This window comes from Clupea harengus, chromosome 9, assembly GCF_900700415.2.
Source record: "Clupea harengus chromosome 9, Ch_v2.0.2, whole genome shotgun sequence".
Classification (NCBI taxonomy): Eukaryota; Metazoa; Chordata; class Actinopteri; order Clupeiformes; family Clupeidae; genus Clupea; species Clupea harengus.
The window spans coordinates 24,026,441-24,048,302 of record NC_045160.1 but is presented as its reverse complement, the minus strand read 5'-3'; the positions used below and the strand labels follow the sequence as shown (position 1 = coordinate 24,048,302).

Sequence of the window (21,862 nt, the reverse complement as noted above, 5' to 3'; positions counted from 1 at the left end):
CAAAACCAACAAATACAATAAAAAAAAAAATCCTGTCATCATCTCAAATTTCATCCAAACATATCCTATTATCCTTTGCTACCCACAAACTCCTACTACTTGCTTGTGTTGCTTGCGGGTGTTAAAAGGTTTGAAAAGTATGAAGTATTAATTTACTATATACCACAGACTCTGGTTTCTAATACAAATAGGATCATTTAAGTTTTTCATCCATTATGTGAGCATGAATATGACATCAGCCACCACAGCATGCCACATTTGCAGTGTGAGTACGCTACTTGATTAGCTATGCATACTGAAATATAGTATTCAAGGAGGTGAATTCAGACAGGAAGTGAAAGTCTTCAGGGCCGTTGACATGGTAACACCGCATCCACTGATTGGTCAACTCACTGTGTTAGGAATGTAAGGAAGGCCGTAGAACTTCTGCTGCAGCTCCTTCAGGATGTCCGTGGTGGAACGGTTCTGCGGTGTGCCGTGATAAACCTGATCCAGGGCCGCATAGAACACCTGTCCCAAGAGAACGACAATAAAATGTGACAGGTGTTCCCGTGGATCAACTGACAGGTGTTCCCGTGGATCAACTGACAGAGCACCTGGTATAGAGCGTGTCGTAACACCGAGATCGTGGCTTAGAAACCTCGGCAGCACACACACTGATGAAACACGTACTGTAAATCACTTTGGCTAAATTAATAATTTTGAATGTAAAAATAAAACCTTTTGTGGCCTCAACAATAAAGAAATGGGCAAGTGTTTATGTTTTTTGAAATAATGCAATTAACTATAAATGAGTACACTGTATTGTTTTAAAGTTAGAACAAGTTGTTATAAGCCGTCCTTGGGGTAAGGTTTAGGATTAGAGTTTGCTATGAACTATAAATGAGTACACTGTATTGTTTTAAAGTTAGTACATGTTGCTATAAGCCGTCCTTGGGGTAAGGTTTAGGATTAGAGTTTGCTATGAACTATAAATGAGTACACTGTATTGTTTTGAAGTTAGTACATGTTGCTATAAGCCGTCCTTGGGGTAAGGTTTAGGATTAGAGTTTGCTATGAACTATAAATGAGTACACTGTATTGTTTTAAAGTTAGTAAATGTTGTTATAAGCCGTCCTTGGGGTAAGGTTTAGGATTAGAGTTTGCTGTGTGCAGTAACTTCACAGTGTCATCGCTTACGTAACGTCCCTGTAATGGGGACACTTCATATAAAGTGGGCCCACTGACCCCTGGAAGCATTAGATTAGACTGAGCTCTATCAGCTGACCTCCGACCCCAGAGCCCCATCAGGCCGGGACGGGGATGGAGGGCCGTCTAAGTGAGGCTTAGAGAGGGGGGAGAGGGGCGCAGGACGAGGGCCCATGTTAAAATAAACACAGATAACTCCTATCTGCTGCATTTTTTAACGCAGCCAAGAGAGAGAACCCCACCTAACGCTGTAACCGAGCTATGACTGAGCGAGTGTGAGTGTGTGTGTGTGTGTGTGCATGTCTGTGTCTCTTTGTCTGTATGTGTGTCTGTGTACCTCTGTGTGTGTGCCAGAGTTTGCGTGTGTATGTGTTTGTGTTTGGGTGTGTGTGTGTCTGTCTGTCAGTGTTTGTGTGTGTCTTTGCCTGTGTGAGTGTGTGCAAGTGTGTGTGTCTTTGCATGTGTGAGCGAGTGTGTGTGTGTGTATGTGTACGTGTTTCAGGGGGAGCTGGAGGTGTTTACCCAGTCTGAAGTGTTCTTGTGAGTTGTTTAAAGTGGAGGTATTGTGTACTTGTGAGTTGTTTAAAGTGTGGGTATTGTGTTCTTGTGAGTTGTTTAAAGTGGATGTTTTGTGTTCTTGTGAGTTGTTTGAAGTGTGGGTATTGTGTTCTTGTGAGTTGTTTAAAGTGGAGGTATTGTGTACTTGTGAGTTGTTTAAAGTGGAGGTATTGTGTTCTTGTGAGTTGTTTAAAGTGGAGGTATTGTGTACTTGTGAGTTGTTTAAAGTGGAGGTATTGTGTTCTTGTGAGTTGTTTAAAGTGTGGGTATTGTGTTCTTGTGAGTTGTTTAAAGTGTGGGTATTGTTTAGGAGTACCTGGAGCTGAGTATCTGCAGAGCCGCAGACCTTCTTAGACTCACACAGACGAGTCACCATGGTCTTCGGCAGGGGCTACAGGGAGGGAGAGGGGACACTTCAAAGTCAATTCCAACAATAACAAAACTGTAAACAAAAGTCAATTCATTAAATTGTTTTTACTAATAATTGCAGAGAAGAGAACATATAGGTACTATGTGTTATAATCATTAAAATGGTACACAATAGAACTTAGTGTCTGGAAATTAGGGCTGAACGATTTTGGAAAATAATCTAATTGCGATTTTTTTACCAAAATATTGCGATTGCGATTTAATATGCGATTTTTTTTTTTTTATCCTCTTTTTTTCCCAACAAAACCTAATGAATGATTTAAATATGACCAACACAATATTAGATACATTTAGTGTAAAATATTCTTTCCCACATTTTACATTTTTATTTAACTGCTCATTACAGAAACAAGAACAACAAATCGGTGGCTTTGCCACTGTGCATTTAAGTAATTTAAAAAAGTCATTTTAAGTATAAACACTAGGCATGCACTTTTTAAACACTGTGTGCAAAATGTACCATCTTCAAAAAAAAATGAATTTTTTTTTTTTTTTTAGACCACGTTTTTTAATCGCGAACGTTGCGGTTAGAAAATCGCGTTGTATCATATCGCGATTAAATCGCAGATGCAATTAATCGTTCAGCCCTACTGGCAATATAGTAATGCTATCTGGAAATCAACGGTATCAATGAAATCACCTGTCCTGTCTTATAGTGACGGGCGAACTGGTTCACCACACGGTAGTCAGTAGCAAAGTACTCCATCAGGATAGAAGGCACCTCCGCAAAATCAGTGGCGCACCTTGTGCCTGGATGAAGTAAAAAACACACACAACAGATCAGATCAGCGCCAGAACTGGATCAGCACTGGATCAGCACTGGGTTTAATCAGGACCAGATTCATCTCCAGTACCCAAACATCCTTGTATGATAATTATTAACACTTGTGTAATTAACACACATTAATTAACGTATTCATTTAGCAGATGCTTTTATCCAAAGTCACTTATGAGATTTACGCCCTGAGCAACAGCAGGTGAAGGGGAAGCCATTGCGAAAAAGCCCCACTATGCTTAGAGTGACCCTGCCTGATGTAAATACCATTGAGAATAAGCGCCACTATGCTAAGTGTGACTTAGCCTGATGTAAATACCATTGGAAGCGCAGAAGTAGCGGCCGGAGTGGGAAGTGTGGAAGTGTAAAAGATGAATTAGCACTGACATGGCGCTGCTGTTAGGAGGGCGTACAGGATCAACACCATAACACCGCGGACCTGAGGCTTAGCTTAATGCCCCACATGCTACATGTTAGCGCTGAGGGGTAAGAAAAGGACCCACAGGGGCAGTAGAACCCCGATCGGCGCTGACACTCGAGATAAGATGGGCGAACGCAAGGCCCACTTGGCCCATGTCATGAAAGGGGTCCTGTAGGGTACACTGCTCATTGCAGTCACACACACCAGTCAGATAGAGTAAGTGTGTGTGCATGTGTGTGTGAGAGAGAGTGTGTGAGAGTGTGTATGTGTGTATGTGTGTAGCCAGGAGTGGGTGGTGGTGGTGGGGGCCCTACAGTGACACACAGCATCACTAAAGCCAGGCACACACCTCTGATAAGAGATGCCTGTAATCCTGACGAGAGCAAGCAGGGAGGCGGCCCCATGGAACATAAATGAGCACAGGGGCCCTCTCAGAAGAGCCAAGCTCATGACAACACTGTTGCCAAGGGGCCCCTCTCTCATGACAACACTGTTGCCCAGGGGCCCTCGCTCATGACAACACTGTTGCCCCGGGGCCCACGCTCATGACAACACTGTTGCCCCTCTCAGAAGGGCCACGCTCATGACAACACTGATGCCCAGGGGCCCTCTCAGAAGAGCCACGCTCATGACAACACTGTTGCTGTGGCGCAACTCGCAGGGCACGGTGCCATCAACACCAAGGTCATGGGCTCTGAAGACATCTGCACAATGCAGTCAATTGCTTTGGATGACTCATTATTAACATCCTTTCTTGTTATTTAGTGATAAGGCGTGTGAATCTGAAGCTTTTTTTAAAGTGTGTTTCACTAACTATACTTGCACTGTTCTGGGAAAATACAGCGCATTGTGTGATAATACCGTGCATATTCAGGGTGTTAAATGAAAACAGCATTGCTAATCCTGAAGAACTGAGAACAAGCACGAAAGCTGGCAGAGTTGGCAGACTGGTTAGACAGACTAAAGGGCCATTTACACGGAGCCTGGATTGCCTGAATCCGGAAAGAAATTTTGCCGGATCGGCCTCTCGTTTACATGAACCTGGCGGATTGGGTCACTGAAACAAAACCTTTTGAATCCGGTCTCCAGAGTGGGTAGATTCGAACCCGCCAGCGGATCCGTGTTCGTGTAAACTCCCGATCCACACACTTTCTAACCTGATGACGTAATTGCCCCACGTGAACGCCTCGCAACCTCAGCCTGAACCCTTATTAACTCCGCTGCGTCACTTCATAACAGCAACAACATAAACTAAATCAATGTTGTTAAGAAGCTGGTTAGGAAAGGGAAAACAAGCCACACTTTAAATCACTGGTAAATCTATTTGCATCAGACCATTGTTCAAAACCAGTTTTTAAAAGTGTCAGCAATAGCCTATATGAGCAAATCTGACGTGACGTTTTTATTATAGACGTAAGTTTCAAAACGGTAACTTAACACAAACGAGGGTTATGGCGAAGTGTGCGATTCTAACTACTCCTGTTACAGTGCTGTGGTAACAGTAATTTCAGGTGGTAGAGAAGTCGTTCAGCAATCGGAAGATTGCTAGTTGTATCTCGACTTCTGTCTTGTCACTTTATGCACATGCTCCATGACGTCTTTACAGCAGATTCAACCACTCCGCTCCAGCGTTTCCGTGTAAAGGCAGATTTGTCTTGACACGGCTCTGTGTGAACGAGTTAAAAAAAAAAGGTACCGGATCCAAAAATGTTTCCGGATTCAGGCAATCCAAGTTCCGTGTAAACGTAGCCTAAGGGCCGTTATATGGTACTCCGTACTTCACGATTTCGGACACATGGGAAGGGCCAACACATAGATGGAACGCCCTGGAACGCCCTCTCCGTCGTCTCCGGGGCCCTCGGAGAGCTCTCCCGTGCACCGTTGAAATTCCTGTCGGTCCGTCATGCCGTGCTGTACAGCGACGGATACCCCTTGGCCGTGATTGGTCCGCTACGACATACTTTCCAAACGACATCATTTCCGGAATCTCACATTTCTGGACCTCGCGTTTCCTGTTTCATTCCCTATATATCACAATACCGCCATGTTTAAAATCCACAAAAAAACTTAAGAAGATGGAGATCACGAACATAGACATATATATGTCTATGATCACGAACATCGAAGAGCGCATTGCGGAAGAGGTCCGGAAATATCCTCACCTCTATAACACATCGCTAAAAGATTACAAAGATGCGCGAATGACTGCCAATTCTGCAGCGGTAGAGCTGGACACTAAAGACTGCGACTGTTTCCTGTTTCATTCCCTATATATCACAATACCGCCATATTTAAAACCCACATGAGCGCCAGCATCTGACAGAGTAGGTGCCAGAGCCCGACAGGAGCAGACAGCAATAAAAATATTTTGTCCAAACAACCTTTGGACATATTCATTCATATCATGAGACATATCCAACAGCCTCATTAGAATCTGCATCGACAATGATGCCATCTGACAGAAATAGCCTATCTCCATACAGTTCATTTCTTTTAAACTTGCTTTATGATGCATTTGCCGCCTGTAATCACGTTGTGACAGCTAGGATACAAACAAATTCCCGCAACAGGAAGAAGGCTGTTATCCTAAATGTGAAGTTATTTTATTCTCAAAAAACGCCCGACAGCAAGTAAAATATTTAGTCGCTCACACAAACAAGCCCCGTTAAACTCACAAGCGCGCACAAGAGGGAGATAAGCATATTGAAATAAAATTATTCACATTGCAAGATCGGAATGAAATGGCCTACACATTACACACGCTAGGCATCTGTATATGCCTAAATAAAACTCACGTTATATGCTACACCAGAAGAGGCACGAATAAAACAAGTCTTACCATTGAAGATCAGTTTTTTAAGTACATGGCCACATTCGTTATAAAACTATCTACATAGTCCAACCATCGAGGTTTAATCCATGTTGTTGTGGAGAAAGAAGATGGCATCAATCATATTTCATTAAAGCTTCACACTTCTTACATTGGACATATCAAACAGCCTCATTAGAATCCACATCGACTATGAAGTCTTCCGACAGAAATATCTCCATACAGTACATTTCCCCTCATTAAGTGTCGTTTTAAACTCTCCAGATGACAGTTTCTTTTTTTTTTTTAAAAACGTTAAGTGCACAAAGTGATTAAATTGACTCTCAAAAACGAACTTCTGCATTATATGAAGCAAACATGTTCCAGTGTTGGGAAAGTTCACTTTCTACATGAACTAGTTCAGTTCATAGTTCACAAATTTTAGACTAAACTAGTTCAGTTCATAGTTTATAATTCAAAATTTAGAACTAAGTTCACAGCTCCAAAAAATGGAGTTATTTTTTTCAATATGCTGCGAGTTATAATTTTTCTGCAATACCGCTCTCGGCCTCTACGCAACTCGGCGCACACACATTGTACTTGCTTAAAACACACAGCTGTCACGCGGCTATTACCGGACCAATACCTTTCAAACTCGGTGATATTATTCACAACTCATTTGTCCTTCATTCTATCAAATATGATTAAACGGCATATGGTATTGCACCCGTGAGGCAAGGGAGTAGAGTTTTGTTCAGTTATCTCTCTAGACTGATTACTGACCAACCTTCCACCTTTGAATAATGTAACTTATAAACACTTCGTTTTAAAGCGCTGTGGCCGTCCTTAAAATATGTGTCAATAAACGAACTTCTCCATCATGTGAAGCAGACAAGTTGACTTTACTACTTATTAAGATGTTTTAAATATGGAATGCTTTATGTCTCTCAATTTGCCAAGATGCTGATTATGGATTATCCGTGTGCTCTGCCCTGCTATTGTTTCTAACAATACAATATTTCTTTGTTTGAGTGTGGTTGTTTAGTGCGATGGGGGTATATTATCGTTACTGTCTATAAAGGAAGACATTGCAACAGGAAAATCTCCTGCTCATCTCCATTTGCCCCCACCTGTCACGTCTCTGCGACCCACCAGTTGGGCTCTCCCCACACTTCGAGAAACGCTGTGGTAGGGGGAAATTGACAGGGTGGTTGCAATAATAATAAAAAATATTATTATTTTAGTAATTGATACACATGAAGTTTAGTTTAAGGCAAAGGGTAGTGATGGATAAAGTTTTCTATAAAAAACAAGTGAAGTCTTTCATTCTCACTTTCCACTCTAAAACTATGAACTGAACTGAACTATGAACTGGTTCAGAATTTAAATGGTGAACTATGAACGTGAACTATTCATGTTTACTTGTTTGAACTGAACTTTGAACTGGTTCATGAGAGGTGTGAACTTGTACAACACTGTCAGCTTGTCGGTCTTGACGTTCAGATGCTGTGCCTAAACTAGCTATAGCCTACCATCGTCTCGTCACATGATAAAATAGAGACTTGACATTGGACCACAACATACATATTACCCAGCAATCATCATTGCAAATCTGAATATGACAAAAATACCAAAGAAAATAAGAACGTATTCATTTCAGGGAATCGTTTTTTAATAGTTTTAATATTGTATATAAGAAAAGCATATACTTTTGTTATAGAGTGCTACTATTTTCCCCACAAATAATACTTACCATGATAGAGATAAGTTTGCCCTTTCAGGTGGTTATATAGCATTAGACACACTCTAAAAGCTAATATCATGTGACTACACCTGCTGCACTTATTGTCTGACTAGTGACAGCTGACAGGGGGGGCACACATGTGAGGTGGGACATAAACAACGACGATATCTAACTTACAAAGACGCAACAAAGCAATGTGTTTCCGACAAAAAACCGCTTCTCCACCTACTGTTCTGGCGGTGAATTGTTTTCAGCACCCCCAGCCTTTGGAGAACCATAAAGGCAACAGAAATGCTAATTAATCCGTCCTATCCGGCGGCACGCCCATCCGAAACAGAGTCTGAGTACCATACTGGCACCTTAAGAATCCGGTCTCCTTTAAACGGTGAATTTCCAGACCGTACCCCAGGGAAGACTGAGCCAGAGGCCAGTGTGGTGAAGCCCACCCAAGACTGCCGGGGTGCGTTGGCCTCCTCAATGGTAATGTTACATGCCATCAAAGCATAAGCCAAATCTTGATAAGCACCCAACATTATGAAAGCAGTCAGGACATCTACAAATGATGGGAACATGTCTCTCGTGTCATTGGGCACCAACTGTCATGACTACCTCTGACGGGTTATGGCATCTGACAAAAAACTGTTTACGACATCGGTATGTTAGCGTTATGACAGAATGTTCAGGTGAAGGTGTCAAAAGTCAAAAGAACCTTCTGTCGTCACCCCAAGACTCCGAAAGAGAACCTTCTGTAGTCAACCCAAGACTCCGAAAGAGAACCTTCTGAAAGTCACCCCAAGACTCTGCAAGGAGACTTTTCTGGAGGCAAGAAGCCTTTGTCCACCCTACAATCCCCTGTACTGTGTATCACCTACATCAGAGTGCCAACCTGCACCACCTGCTAACATTCCATTCTATTGTTTTCTGTTCCATTCTATTGTGTTCTATTCCATTCTATTGTGTTCTATTCTACATTCTCCTGGCTGCGCTCTGGGAGCGCTCTGCCCTGCTCACCGGTGACGTGTTGGTAGCGTGTGCGTCCCAGCATGGAGTGCATGGCGTGGCCCATCTCGTGGAAGAGGTTCTCCAGCATCCCGGGGGTGAGCAGTGTGGGGGCGCTCTTACTGGGCTGGGGCAGGCTCAGCATCAGCACCACCACAGGCAGCTGGTACTGGCCACTCTCCAGCTGACGCCCTCCACGGATGGTGAAGTGGCAGTCCTGAGGTAGGGAGGGTTAGGGGGGGAGAGAGAGAGAGAGAGAGAGAGAGAGAGAGAGAGAGAGATCAAAACTATATACTATAGATGTGTTCATTAATTAGACATGGCAGTTGCTTTTGAAATACTATTCATTCCAATAAAGCCTATTTGAGGCCTAAAATGAGAGAAACCTTCCTTTTTATTCTTCTCAAATATGCTGCGGTTGTGATCTCGCGGAGCAAGTTATAGTTCAATTTGGAGTTGCACTGTCCAGCACTTCCATTCACTGTTAAGTTACCAAGAAGAGGGCTGTGGTCACAAAAAAGACTTGACTTGTTGATTAGAACCTGTCTTTAAGTGGGTGGAGGACTACTTATATACTCCTAGCCTGTTTGTCAGTCAGTTAGTGGGGTGACTTTGGGCCAGAACACACTGTTACCAGGCTGGAAACTAACAAACATCGCCCTAACATTGTCATCAAAAAGGGAGGATGTGCAAATTCTCGCTTGTTTTGGAAGAGCTGATCTTTTGGCTTTGCCACCTATTCACCCCCCCCCCCCCCCCCCACACACACACACACACACACACACACACACACACTCACTCTCTCTCTCTCTCTGTCTCTCGCTCCTCAGCGAGTCTTTGGCATGCTCCGGGACTCTTGAAGTGCCGCAGACTGACAACAAGAACACCGGGGAGTGTTCTGGCACAGTTTGGTAGCCGTACCAGCCAAACCGAGCAAAAAAAAAAAAGAAGGCATTATTTCGGTGTCTGCTTTTCACTGCAGGCCTCAATCTCATGAGAGCTAATCATTAAATGACTTCATTCCTCCGCCGTGGGAGATGGAAGCGGCCTCGTTTGATCGCTGTGCTGCTTGGGTGGAGCCAGGTGAAAGGAACACAATGTAAAAATCCACTGGGAACCTGTTACTAAAATGTAACACACACACACACAGGCGTGTCTGTTTTCATGTGGCTGCATGCAGACAGCAGATACCTCCACACTGTCCTCATAGACGCTGTCTATATATTTGTGTGTGTGTTTGAGTGTTTGTGTGTGTGTGTCTGTGTTTGTGTTTGTGTTTGAGTGTTTATGTGTGTGTTTGTGTGTGTGCTTGAGTGTTTATGTGTGTGTATGTGTGTGTGTTTTTGTGTGTGTGTGTGTGTGTGTGTGTGTGTGTGTGTGTGGACAGCCTCTACCTGGTGAGGTTTGTCTGGCCTTTGAAAGAAGTCACAGTAGATGTATCCCAGCAGTCCTTCTGTCTCGTGAACTACAGCCTGAGGAAAGAGAGAAAACGATCGGTCAGGTGGAGTCTCCCTCTCCTGAACTGAATGTGCCATGTGTGTGACGTGTGGTGTGTGCCATGTGGTGTGTGCCATGTGGTGTGTGCAATGTGTGACGTGTGCAATGTGCGATGTGTGTGTGACGTGTGTGAAGTGCGATGCGTGTGTGACGTGTGCAATGTGTGACGTGTGCAATGTGTGACGTGTGTGTGGCGTATGTGTGACGTGTGTGGGACGTGTGCCATTTGTGTGACGTGCGATGTTAGCTGTATAGAGGGGAGAGTGTTCAACAGTTTAGTGTAGTCTCTGGAACACCTCAAGACATCCACTTTAACACGCACACAACACACAAATGTACAGCTGAACATCACATATTTCTGTGCAATGATTTGTGTTTGTGTGTTTGTTTGTGTTTATGTGTGTGTGTTTGTGTGTGTGAGTGTGTGTTAACGATAATTAACTGTAGATTTAGAATATCCAATGAAACAAAATTATTTTTTTTTGACCCTCTGGACTGATTTTGTTGTCATGCCTCATATATATATATATATATATATATATGTGTGTGCTCGTGTGAGTGGTGATGTTTTGGTGCAGTCACCAGCTTGCGGACGTCATCGTTCCACACTTCGCCGGCGCTGGGGTGTTCGGCCATCAGTGACACGCCGTAGAGCTCGGTGAACAGGCTGTTCAGGCCCTCCATGCACGCGCCCAGAGAGAAGTAGGGGCTGTACAGACTGGGCTCAATGTTGAACCTGAGGGAACGGAACACAACACAACACAAGGCAAAGGTCATTCCACATCTGAGTGCAACATCTGCGTTTAGAACCAACACTAGAGTCCTCTAAGGCCACATCTTCATTTAAAACCAACACTAGAGTTCTCTAAGGCAACATCAGCCTTTAGAACCCAACACTAGAGTCCTCTAAGGCAACATCAGCCTTTAGAACCCAACACTAGAGTCCTCTAAGGCCTGAGGACACCACATATTACCATCATAAAAACCAGCAGCGATATTTGTTTTGCATATTTGGTTCATTCAGTTCAGTTTTGGTTAAGGGGGGGTAAATGTGCTCTAGGACATTTCCTGTCTCCCGTATCTGGCCCATACATCAAGCAGAAGTGATGCGGGGGCTTGTGTAGGGGCGCCCCTGACCCTGCTGTCACGCCACGGCTCCCAAAATCATTCACTTCACCCACAGGCACATGCATGGAGGCCTGCACAACCACCAAAAATGACAACCAGCGATAGTTGTGGAGAACATCCCATAATCACCTAGGGGTACGCCGTTTCCTAGTTACACAGGGCTCACATACCTCTCTACTGTGGAGGGAAAAAGGAATGCTCAAATAAGTCTGTCCTTGGAACGTTCAGCGGTTGCTAGGAATCTCAGAAATGCCTTGTTTTTTCCCTTGTTTTTCCTCTCACTATCGTGACTCTTTCTTTCTCTCTCTTTCTCTCCCTCCCTCACTTTGAGGGAAGGTCAAACTATATTTTTTTGAATGCTATTTATTTTATCTAGTGGTTTGTATATATGTGTGTTAATATTGTGTTTTTTTTTTACCTACCTCAGTGTCTGTTTTTGAGTAACTTCTGTGTATTTTGTGATTTATGTGAAAGGGAATGAACTGATCCATTTGGAGATCAATAAAGTACTCCATTAATCAATACATCAACCAATTAATCAATCTATAAATCAATCAATGTATCTATTTACGCTCACACACTCTCTCTCTCTCTGGCCCAGAGGACACTCATCAGGCTTTCCCTGAGGAGCAAACGAGCGAGTCCTCTTCAAACTCCAAAAACTTAAAAGCAGGAGCTTAGCATTTTAACTGTCAGGAACTCAGTCGGTGACCCCCGGCTGTCCATAATTACCCACTTACCAACGCGAAGAAATCAACGCCACCCAAAGTACTGCCGCAAGTCATGTCTTTACTGTCACTGTGACTTTAATTAAAAAAGGGGCAGGGGTTGGGGGCACTGAGGTCAACTCCTCTACGAGGAACACACACACACACACACACACACACACACACACACACACACACACACACACACACACACACACACACACACACACCAGTTCCAGTCTACTGTGTCTATATAACCAGTGTCTATATAACCAGTCCCAGTCCATTGTGTAAATCAGACTGTGTAATTTTTTTTGCTGTTTCCCAGTGAGGTATGAGGTGGATACCACACTTGGCTGGAGGGTTTGGAGTCATTGAGTTCAGTCTTTTTTTTTTCTCCTTTCTTTTTCTAACTTTCTCTCGCACTCTCTCTCTCCTCAGACACTCAAGAACTATCTTTCTTGTTTTCCTTATTTTCTGTCTTTCTTTCTCTCTCTTGAGCGCTGTCCTCTGTGAACTCTGAACTCCGTGAGGAGATGCTATCTCCCCGCCGTGGACGTCCGTGTAAAAGCCGGCGAGGCCTGAGGGACCCTAAGCCCTCCCTGCCCATCCTTCATTTCCTGTGCTCTGGGACGAATCCCAAAAAGCACAAGTACACACATGGTAAAAAGAGCCAATACTCCATGGCCAAAAATGGGGGGAAAAAACTGAATCTGATAGAATAACTAAACATATGAATTGACCTTGATGTTTCAATGTGACCCCTTTCGATGTGACGGCTGCGATCTTAATGTGGACAATGAGGTCATCCTGCCTTTATTTGGACCTGCCGGCTAGGTTGTTCAAAGCACCGTTCATTACAAAGACAGAAGAAACTATTATTATTATTTTTGGGAATACACGGAACGTTAACACTGACAAATCTTCGGAATCTGGCTTTGGAAGCAGACCGCAGCAGTGACCAAAGACTTTGAAGTCTAAACCGTTTATAATCCTCCTTTGGAGGAAACCTCACTGCTTTCCACACAAAGATGAAAGGGAAAGGGAGACGGACAGGCCACCCCTAAACTGACAGGTTTTCTAAAAATAAACCCCATTCTCCCCACTAACACAAGGGTAACGGTGGCATAACACTTCAGCCAGACAAAAGGCCACCATCATCCTCCAAACTTCAAAACCACGCCTTCTTCTTGGCCTTCGCATGTGAGGATACTGCAGTCCTCTCTCATCTGGAGTAGATAGAAGACAGGAAAGCTGAACATGAATCCCCCATAGCGGTGAGAAACAAACAGAGAGAGAGAGAGAGAGAGAAAGAAAGACAGAGAGAGAGACTAAAAGAAAAGAGGAAGATGGATGAAAAGAATACAAAGAGAGAAGGGAGAGAGAGAGGAAGGGGGTGGGGGGTGAGGCAGAGACAGAGACAGAGAGATAAAAAGACACAGAGAGAGACTGAAAGAGAGAGAAAAAAGATAGAGAGCGAGGGAGACTGCAGAAAGTTTGACCTCTGTTCTCTCTCCAACCAGGAGCACCTGCACGAAAGCCCCAGTAAGCACATATTCTCCTGCTCATCTGCCAGCCAACTTACTGGCCACACACACACGCACACACACACACACACACACACACACACACACACACACACACAAACACACACACACACACACACACACACACACACACACGCATTCCCTCCTGCTCATCTTGACGTCCAGCTCATCAGCCAGCCAACTCAATGACCACACACACACACACACACACACACACACACACACACACACACACACGCATTCCCTCCTGCTCATCTTGACGTCCAGCTCATCAGCCAGCCAACTCACTGACCACACACACACACACACACACACACTCTCTCTCCCTCCAGCTCATCAGCCAGCCAACTCACTGGCCTCCTGTGTGCAGCAAAGAGCAACAGGATGATCATCATCATCATCATCATCATCATCATCAAGGCCTGGGAGACCAAAACCAACCATGCGCGAGTGGACTGCAGATGTCCACACACACACACACACACACACAGGTCTCACTCTCTCAATCGAGTTTTAGGTTTAAAAAAAGCAAGGATGTAGGTGACAAGGAAAGAACCTGCTTAAGCATAAAGCAGCAGTTACCCTTCTTCTAACGATACATTAAATCAACAAAATATTGCACTGAACCAACTATCTAACTGAGTTAAGTCAAGCAACTGACACAACTGTACACAAAACTAGAGGGAAGTAACCTTGTCTGCTGGTCTGGCAAGATGAATCATTAACCTCGTGTGTACCACCAATAGCAAAGCGACGTTCATCATCATCAAAGGCCAAGAGACCAGAAGGAACTACATGTCAAGAGACTACAGATGTACACACAGATACAGACAAAGACACAGACACAGACACAGACACAGACAAAGACACAGACACAGACACAGACACAGACACAGACACAGACACAGACACAGTATGTCTCCAAGGGCCGTTTCTCATCCAAGGGTTAGGCTTGAAGAAGGCTGGGTCGTCTTGACAGCTGGATGTCTAAATAGCTCCCTCAGCTCAAAGGGTAGAGCAAGGTCATGGGTTTGATTCAGTGGGAACACACATACTAACAAATAATGTGTACCTGTACTGTTATGTATCTGTTTACCTAAGTTACTTTAGGTAAAGGTGTCCGCTAAATACATGAATGTAAATGGGACACTAGTGAAGCTAACTCGAACCTGCAGTTGTGGTGCTTGTCGTGATACATTAAACCTACAAACTGTGAGCAAGCTGAGGGTGATCATCTAAAACAGCAGTCAAATCAAGGCTAGTGACCTTCCAGAGAGCTACACAGAAATACATTCATCCAGCCTTCCAGTGAACCTAAACCTCAATAACAAAAGCTTAAGTCCACCGCAACGGCAGAGCCTTGCTTAAGTCCACCGCACTGGCAGAGCCTTGCAGAAGTCCTGACATCGTCATGTCTGGCCTGACAGGTCGTATTAAGGAGGGCGGTAAAATCAAGAGCACATCTGGCCGCAGGATTTGGGGCAGATCAGCGGCGACCAGAGTTAACTTGACCCGCCAGACGAAGCCTGTACTACCAATCAAAATGAAGACAAGACAGACCAGAGAGAAAGACCAGAGGGACTGTGCTGCAGTAGACTGCACTGTAATCTCTCCAAACCCACAGATACCACGCAGCTGGACTCTCCAATTCAGGCCTCTCAGCGGAGAGCGAGCGCACACTCGGCCAGCCAGAGCAGAGATTGTGTGAGGGGTGTCTGGAGCAGAGACCAGCTGCTCTCCTGCACGCCTGCCAAGGGCCTGAAAGGTCCGCTTCATCCCCTGCCAAATTAATATTTCAATTACACTTCATTGACAACCTTAATATCACTACCTTGCAGTGGACATGGGGTAGAGGGGGGGGGGTCAGTATCGTTTCCTGTCCCTCTCTCTTCCTGCATGACACATAGTGGTATTTGGGTATTATTGCACACAGTGGAAACACTAGCGAGCTAAAGCCCTTCATTGTGGCTTTGGAGCGTAGAGCGGGTGAGCCCGGGGTCTGCAGAGCGTGGAGATCGTTTTTCCTCTGGCCGGGACGGCAGGGTCGACTAACGTTACACTCTCCCACCAGTCCTGGCCACAGGCCCAGCAGCGAGGGTAGAGGGAGGGCAGACTCTGGTTATGCTGGACTCATTCACAAAGGGCCTTTCGACTGGCATGGTAGATGGCCTTTGCAAACTAGCAAGGGATTTGGAACTGTGTGTGTGTGTCTGTGTGTGTGTGTGTGTGTGTGTACAAGGCAGTTAGAGCTGTCCCACACAAACAGCCAAAGAAATGAAATTAAGTTGCTAAAGTTTCCATTTTAGAAATTGTTAAAGAAGGCCGACATGGCTTCTTTTGGTTGCATGAATGGCGTCACATGGCTTAATGTGATACTTATGTCATATTATCTTTCTGGTACTCCTAATATCTGATGTTACATCAAATCTAGGGATAATTAGGATTACGGTTTTGGTCAAAACAAGGCTAAACAGAGTTTAGGTGTAAGATAATATATAGTAATTATACACCAAAGACAGGAATACAAATGTGCTCAAGTCTCATGGAAAAAGAGACTAATAAGCTAGGCTTTTTGTCTGGATTAGTTGCATTGCATTTTAAAGCCAAGCCAGAGGGAACAGGGAATATTCCAAACCCTTAAAAATGTGCTTTTCACGAAAAAAGAAGGAAGACCACAAACGTGCTTTAACCCCCTAAAAAGGTGACACTCACAGATCACATCCAAAAGACATTCAGATTCTGCTGAGCTGGCAACCCCAGAAGCGGACAAGAGCAGAGTGGAATAACAGGGCTCTGCTCTGCAGGCAAAGGCTCCCAGAGATCCTCCAAAGCAGAGCCCTTCCCAATGCTCCAAGCCCAGCTCCAGTAAAGTCATTATTTGGTGCTGCATTTTCAGCCACTCACTTGCCAAAGGGACTCTTATTTTCAATGTGACTATAGGTTAACATTAGAGTGGTTAGACAAAGGGACTCTTATTTTCACTGTGACTATAGGTTAACATTAGAGTGGTTAGCCAAAGGGACTCTTATTTTCACTGTGACTGTAGGTTAACATTAGAGTGGTTAGCCAAAGGGACTGTTATTTTCACTGTGACTATAGGTTAACATTAGAGTGGTTAGCCACCATCCCCATCAGGTGTAGATGCAGTAGAGACCATGGCTCTAGCAGCAGTAAGAGTAACAATGTCTCAGCATTCAAGACGCTTGACTTGAGAAGGAGTGAGAGCAATAATAATATTAATATTATTATTATTAATAATAACCTTAACCTTAACCTAAACCTTAACCTTTCAGCAGGTAGGCGCCTTCTCTCCCCAGCACTTGATTTTAAGCTTCCTTTCAAATGTTTAATTCAACTCTGGACATCAACAGTGGGAGAGAATGAGACGGTCTACTGAAAGGCTATCAGGATGTGGCAGTAGTGATCTGTGTGTGTCGTCATGACCTCATGACCGCATGACCTCACCCCCTCACCTCTCAGCCCTCAGCACCGCGCTGAAGTAGGGATGGTCCCACGGCATCAGGTCCTGCACAGGGGGAAACACAGCACTGGTTATGGCCTGCAGTGCTTCAAGAGGAAAGTGCTCTTTATCCAGCCACCACAGGCTGTATTTGTGTCTGTATAGATGGAGTGCAAATCTGACTGCATGCAGTTTTTTCACTGTGAATTGCAATTAATCCTAAGATTATTTGTTCAACCTTAAACCCCAATGGTCATGAACAAAAAAGACTTGCTGAGACTAACCGCATTTTTGGGGTTGAGCTTTGTCTTCATGTCCTTCATCATTGTAAAGTCCTGTGCCGTCCTGGAACATGAACACAGGTGGGTGAGGTCCTCAGCAGTAACACACACGGTTCCGTGCAACAGACAGACACACATACTAAAAACAAATCCTGACCGAAAAAAGCAGCCCTCATTATACGAGTGGTGCATAATACACTGATATCAGTAACTAACACACATTATTACATCCGTTATGGTTGCACTGTGAATTTACTTTCACAGTGGCACGTGCATAAAACCTTGTATGTAACAGGTCTGGAGAATTTGGTAGTTCTTTGACTGTTTTTATATTATGGTACGATCCTATCTGTAACAACAATGAAGCTAATCTAATCTTATCTAATGATACATTTACTAAAATACTTGCTCTTGTAACCTTGCTGTTGTAAACTTAATGGAATGGACTGCCACCTAGTGGCCACACTGTTGTCAGGACTACTTTACAAAACATCTTAAGCAAGGTTATTCACATATTATTACACAGATTTGACATTCTAAAACCATAGACGTTCCAGCCAGTAGAACTCTTTACATGAGATGACAGGATGTCACCTTACTTGTCTGAGAGCTTGTCTGTGAGAAGCTGCAGGAAGTTCATGACAGCTTCTGCAGAGCACAAATAATATGAATGGTCAGTTATCGCTTATTCAAGTAGAGGCAGCAGCATTTTTACACCATAACCACTATAACTGAAGTCTGTTTCTCTGATACACAAGGTGCTTTATACAAATGAAACATCACCTTTAGTCTATGAGGACTGACGTACAGACATTAAAAGGTACAGTCCGCGATTCTGGTAAATTGTTGATATCTGAGCTCAACAGCCAATCAAATGACACCCCTCTCTTCAACGCTCCTGAAGCACCGTGTTGATTGGCTGGAATAGTGCATGGCTCGGTCTGAGCTACTATGTTTGTCTTCCATTTACAGAGCCAGGACTGTGTACCAACACCTGAGTTTTTTTTTTTTTAGGATCATGAAGAGCAATTCACTGAATTTGACCAAAAAGTGTATAATATTATAATTGCGGACTGCACTTTCAAAGTCACCGTGGCTTACCTGGGCTTTTGGCCATGGTCCCCTTCAGGGCCCTGTGTCCGTAGGAGTCGTAGCCCACCAGTTTGGCCAGCTGGTTTCTGCACACCAACAGTTGCTCCAGCGTGTTCATGAGGTTGGCGTTCGGGTAGAGGAAGATCTTGTAGGCCACCTCTCGAACCTAAGGGGGAGACACAGGTGTGGGGAAGGGGGCTTAGGTGGAGACCAAAAGTAACATAAGGAACAATGACACTGTGAAAGACCCCAGGAAAATAAGTGTGTGCTAGATAAATTCATATTTTGTCATCTGACAAACTTTTATCCAAAGCAATTTAGGTTCAAATGCATGCACATGACCACAACAACAACAACAACAACAACAACAACAAAAGCATATGTAGAAGAAGAATCCTTATCTTTGTTTCTGATTTCAAAGATTAGATTAATTAGATCTATACATTTGTGGGTGAGAGTGCATCTGTGTGATGCATTCCTTACCAGGTCTTCACTGGCATCTGCGTGAAACCCTCCGACGTGGATGTACCGGCTGTCTTTGGAGAAGTGGTGCTGAATGTGGTCCGGCAGCGCCTGCCTCTCAATCTTATTGGGCGTGTGAGAGCCATACAGAAACTCGTTGTTCAGGTCCAGAAGCCTCACGTTGAGGTTGACCGCTTCTTTGCGCTTTTAAGACGAGGTGGCACAAAGCATCGACACAGAAACACACACATAAAGTTAAACACAAAAAAAACACTACTGCCATCCATATTGACACACCATGACACATTCAGATGATCAATCCATTTCTAAGATACACCTGATCAAGTCAAATGTGAAATGGGATGTAAAATGATATGTGTGTGGGGAGGGGAGAGTTCACAGAAGAAGAATTCCAACTAACCTTTTTTTCATTGAGGTGAATCCCGCTGATCTCAAAGTCAAACATGAACAGCTCGGCCACTCTCCTGCAACTCAAGCCATGCTCACATTAAACCCAATGAAACCATGCTCACATTAAACCCTACACTTTCCTGCAACGCAAGCCATGCTCACATTAAACCCATTGAAGCCATGCTCCGTTACACCCTATGCTGCATCACTTGCACGCTGCATTCCTGCAGCTCAGCTTATCAAGGGCATGAGTCTGACCTCCGGGGAGCAGAGCACACGCATACCGCTACACCGTACATCCTGCCTGTCCTACAGCTCTCTTTGAATACCTGCTAAGCACCTGCTAAATGAAGCCATGTCAATGGAGACCTACACTTTCTCAAATGATGTCTCTTGCTGTATTTCATATCCTGCCTGTTTAAAGTTTTCTGTTTGTTTCTGGAGTCTATAGCGCTTGGTATACCTACAGTAAATAAAACAGACAGCAGTTATAAGCCAACAGCACAGACATATATCGTTGTAATAAAAGCTATAAACTATACTATTATAACTATAATATATAAAGGATATTACCTTACAATGTGTATTATATATGTAATGTGTAACATATGTATTACAACAAGATAAACACACTCAGTTTCTCTAGAGAACGCATGACGAGCTTTTCTCCCACACCTTGTTTCTGGGTCCAAGCTGTTCATAACGTCTTTGCTGTCCAACAGATTCTTTAAGCTCCTACAGAGGTCGACATTGGTGTTAAGCCTGTGGGCCAAACAAAAAGAAACTGTTCAACCAAATGTCACCCTCATTAAAAATGTTTAAAGCTTGAAAAAAAAAAAGTTGGACATACTTCTCAACCATAGTCCCAATCTGTATACAGGTCTTTTCAGCAGCATCCCGATAGGCTGGATCAGGGTGGGCTACTTTCACAAAGTCAGCCTTCAAGAACAGCACAACAAATCATTATTACATAAGCCATCATTTCGTCATTAACAGTAATAATTACATAAGTATTAACCTCACATTTAGATCCCTTCAGTCAAAACTGTAATGTCTGAAAGAACACAGTAATGTATGAAAGAACACAAAAGCGCATTGCTACAAAATGCATAAACTGATAAAACGCAAACAATAGTTAATGTTTGAGAGAACACAGTATGCCACAACTGTACATCTCTACAGTAAAGCACAATGAATAACAATAACAATGAATGTATGAGTGAACAAAATATAGGACAAATGTTCATCTCTACAGTAAAGTACAAGTTGTTTACCAGATCTGCCACTTTGCACAGTGTGTCGGAGAGTTGGTCGAAGGTTTTCACGGTGACAGCTCCGGGGGAACTGCGGCAGACTTTCTCAACCAGCTGCTCTGTCTCCCGTAGAGCCCGATCCTGGACCACCGCAAAGCCATCAGGGGAACTCAGTTCTGGTACACCAAACAGACCCTTGACAACCAGGTGACACGTTTGAATTAGTAAATGTTAAATATTATACGTGTTTGAGACAAGATGGTTAATGTAGCATTACTTTACTGACTCAACACAACACAAACTTGGTAAAGAAAACAATGCCCCGTACCACGTTCTTCTCAAAGAGCTCGAGTCTTTTCTGTTGCTTGGCATTGAAGGCAGCTCCAACAGGTGACCAGGTAGTGACTTTTCTGATCACTGAGGACGCTCCTCTGTGTCGCAAAACTGACAACAATCGTTTGCAAGCTGACATGGTAGAGAGTGTGCTGGGGCTCTTTGTGTTGGATGGTAGGATACATAAGATTTCAAAACAAAAGTAAAAACATAAATATGACATATATAATCATAACGATAGTACAGAGTGATAAGTTTAACCTTGCTCTATGATGTCAACCACTAGCTATTGACGTTAGACAACTTACAACCAATGTAGCTTGTTAGTTCGCTCCGTTAACGTCAAACGAAGGACGTCCAAGTATTCCACAGCATAGAACGAGCCTGGAAGAAAATTCATCGGTTAATGTTATTGCCGACAAACCATTAAAACTGTCCTTTAAAACTGGTTTTCTCGTCTTACCAAGATAGGTACATTGCATTCACATGGATGAGTACGAAGGTCGCAGACTGATGACATCACAGCTTCTCTCCCCCAGGCCAGTGCAAAACCCTGATCAATCTCAGTAACTATGTTATCTTAACTGTGCGAACTATAAATGTTTGTGTTCTTTTCTCTGCATTTATTGGCAACTACTATAGCCAGTGATTCTTTTGTTGAATCCAAACTAATATTCTTAACATTCTAGGTGGGTAATCCAACACAATAGTTATTTGTTGCATAATAGGCTACAACAGTTAATGTTGATCTAATACACTGTATTTGCC

The 21,862-nt window shown here is 43.7% G+C and overlaps 1 protein-coding gene across 1 annotated transcript in view; it reads right to left on the bottom strand.

The window, feature by feature from the left end:
- LOC105909767 (mitochondrial intermediate peptidase) overlaps positions 1-21,650 on the bottom strand; it is a 46,888-nt gene extending 25,238 nt beyond the window's left edge. The window contains exons 1-18 of the mRNA XM_031573932.1: positions 21,558-21,650; positions 21,403-21,478; positions 21,090-21,254; positions 20,783-20,956; positions 20,359-20,447; positions 20,184-20,270; positions 19,519-19,582; positions 19,119-19,301; positions 18,645-18,801; positions 18,143-18,191; positions 17,547-17,607; positions 17,276-17,328; positions 11,003-11,156; positions 10,318-10,395; positions 8,936-9,140; positions 2,816-2,925; positions 2,063-2,137; positions 394-510 (exon numbers count right to left, since the gene is read on the bottom strand). Coding sequence (XP_031429792.1) covers positions 394-510; positions 2,063-2,137; positions 2,816-2,925; positions 8,936-9,140; positions 10,318-10,395; positions 11,003-11,156; positions 17,276-17,328; positions 17,547-17,607; positions 18,143-18,191; positions 18,645-18,801; positions 19,119-19,301; positions 19,519-19,582; positions 20,184-20,270; positions 20,359-20,447; positions 20,783-20,956; positions 21,090-21,233 — 1,800 coding nt within the window. The 5' untranslated portion in view covers positions 21,234-21,254; positions 21,403-21,478; positions 21,558-21,650. The remainder of the gene's footprint in view (positions 1-393; positions 511-2,062; positions 2,138-2,815; positions 2,926-8,935; positions 9,141-10,317; positions 10,396-11,002; positions 11,157-17,275; positions 17,329-17,546; positions 17,608-18,142; positions 18,192-18,644; positions 18,802-19,118; positions 19,302-19,518; positions 19,583-20,183; positions 20,271-20,358; positions 20,448-20,782; positions 20,957-21,089; positions 21,255-21,402; positions 21,479-21,557) is intronic.
- Between the last annotated feature and the right edge of the window lie 212 nt (positions 21,651-21,862).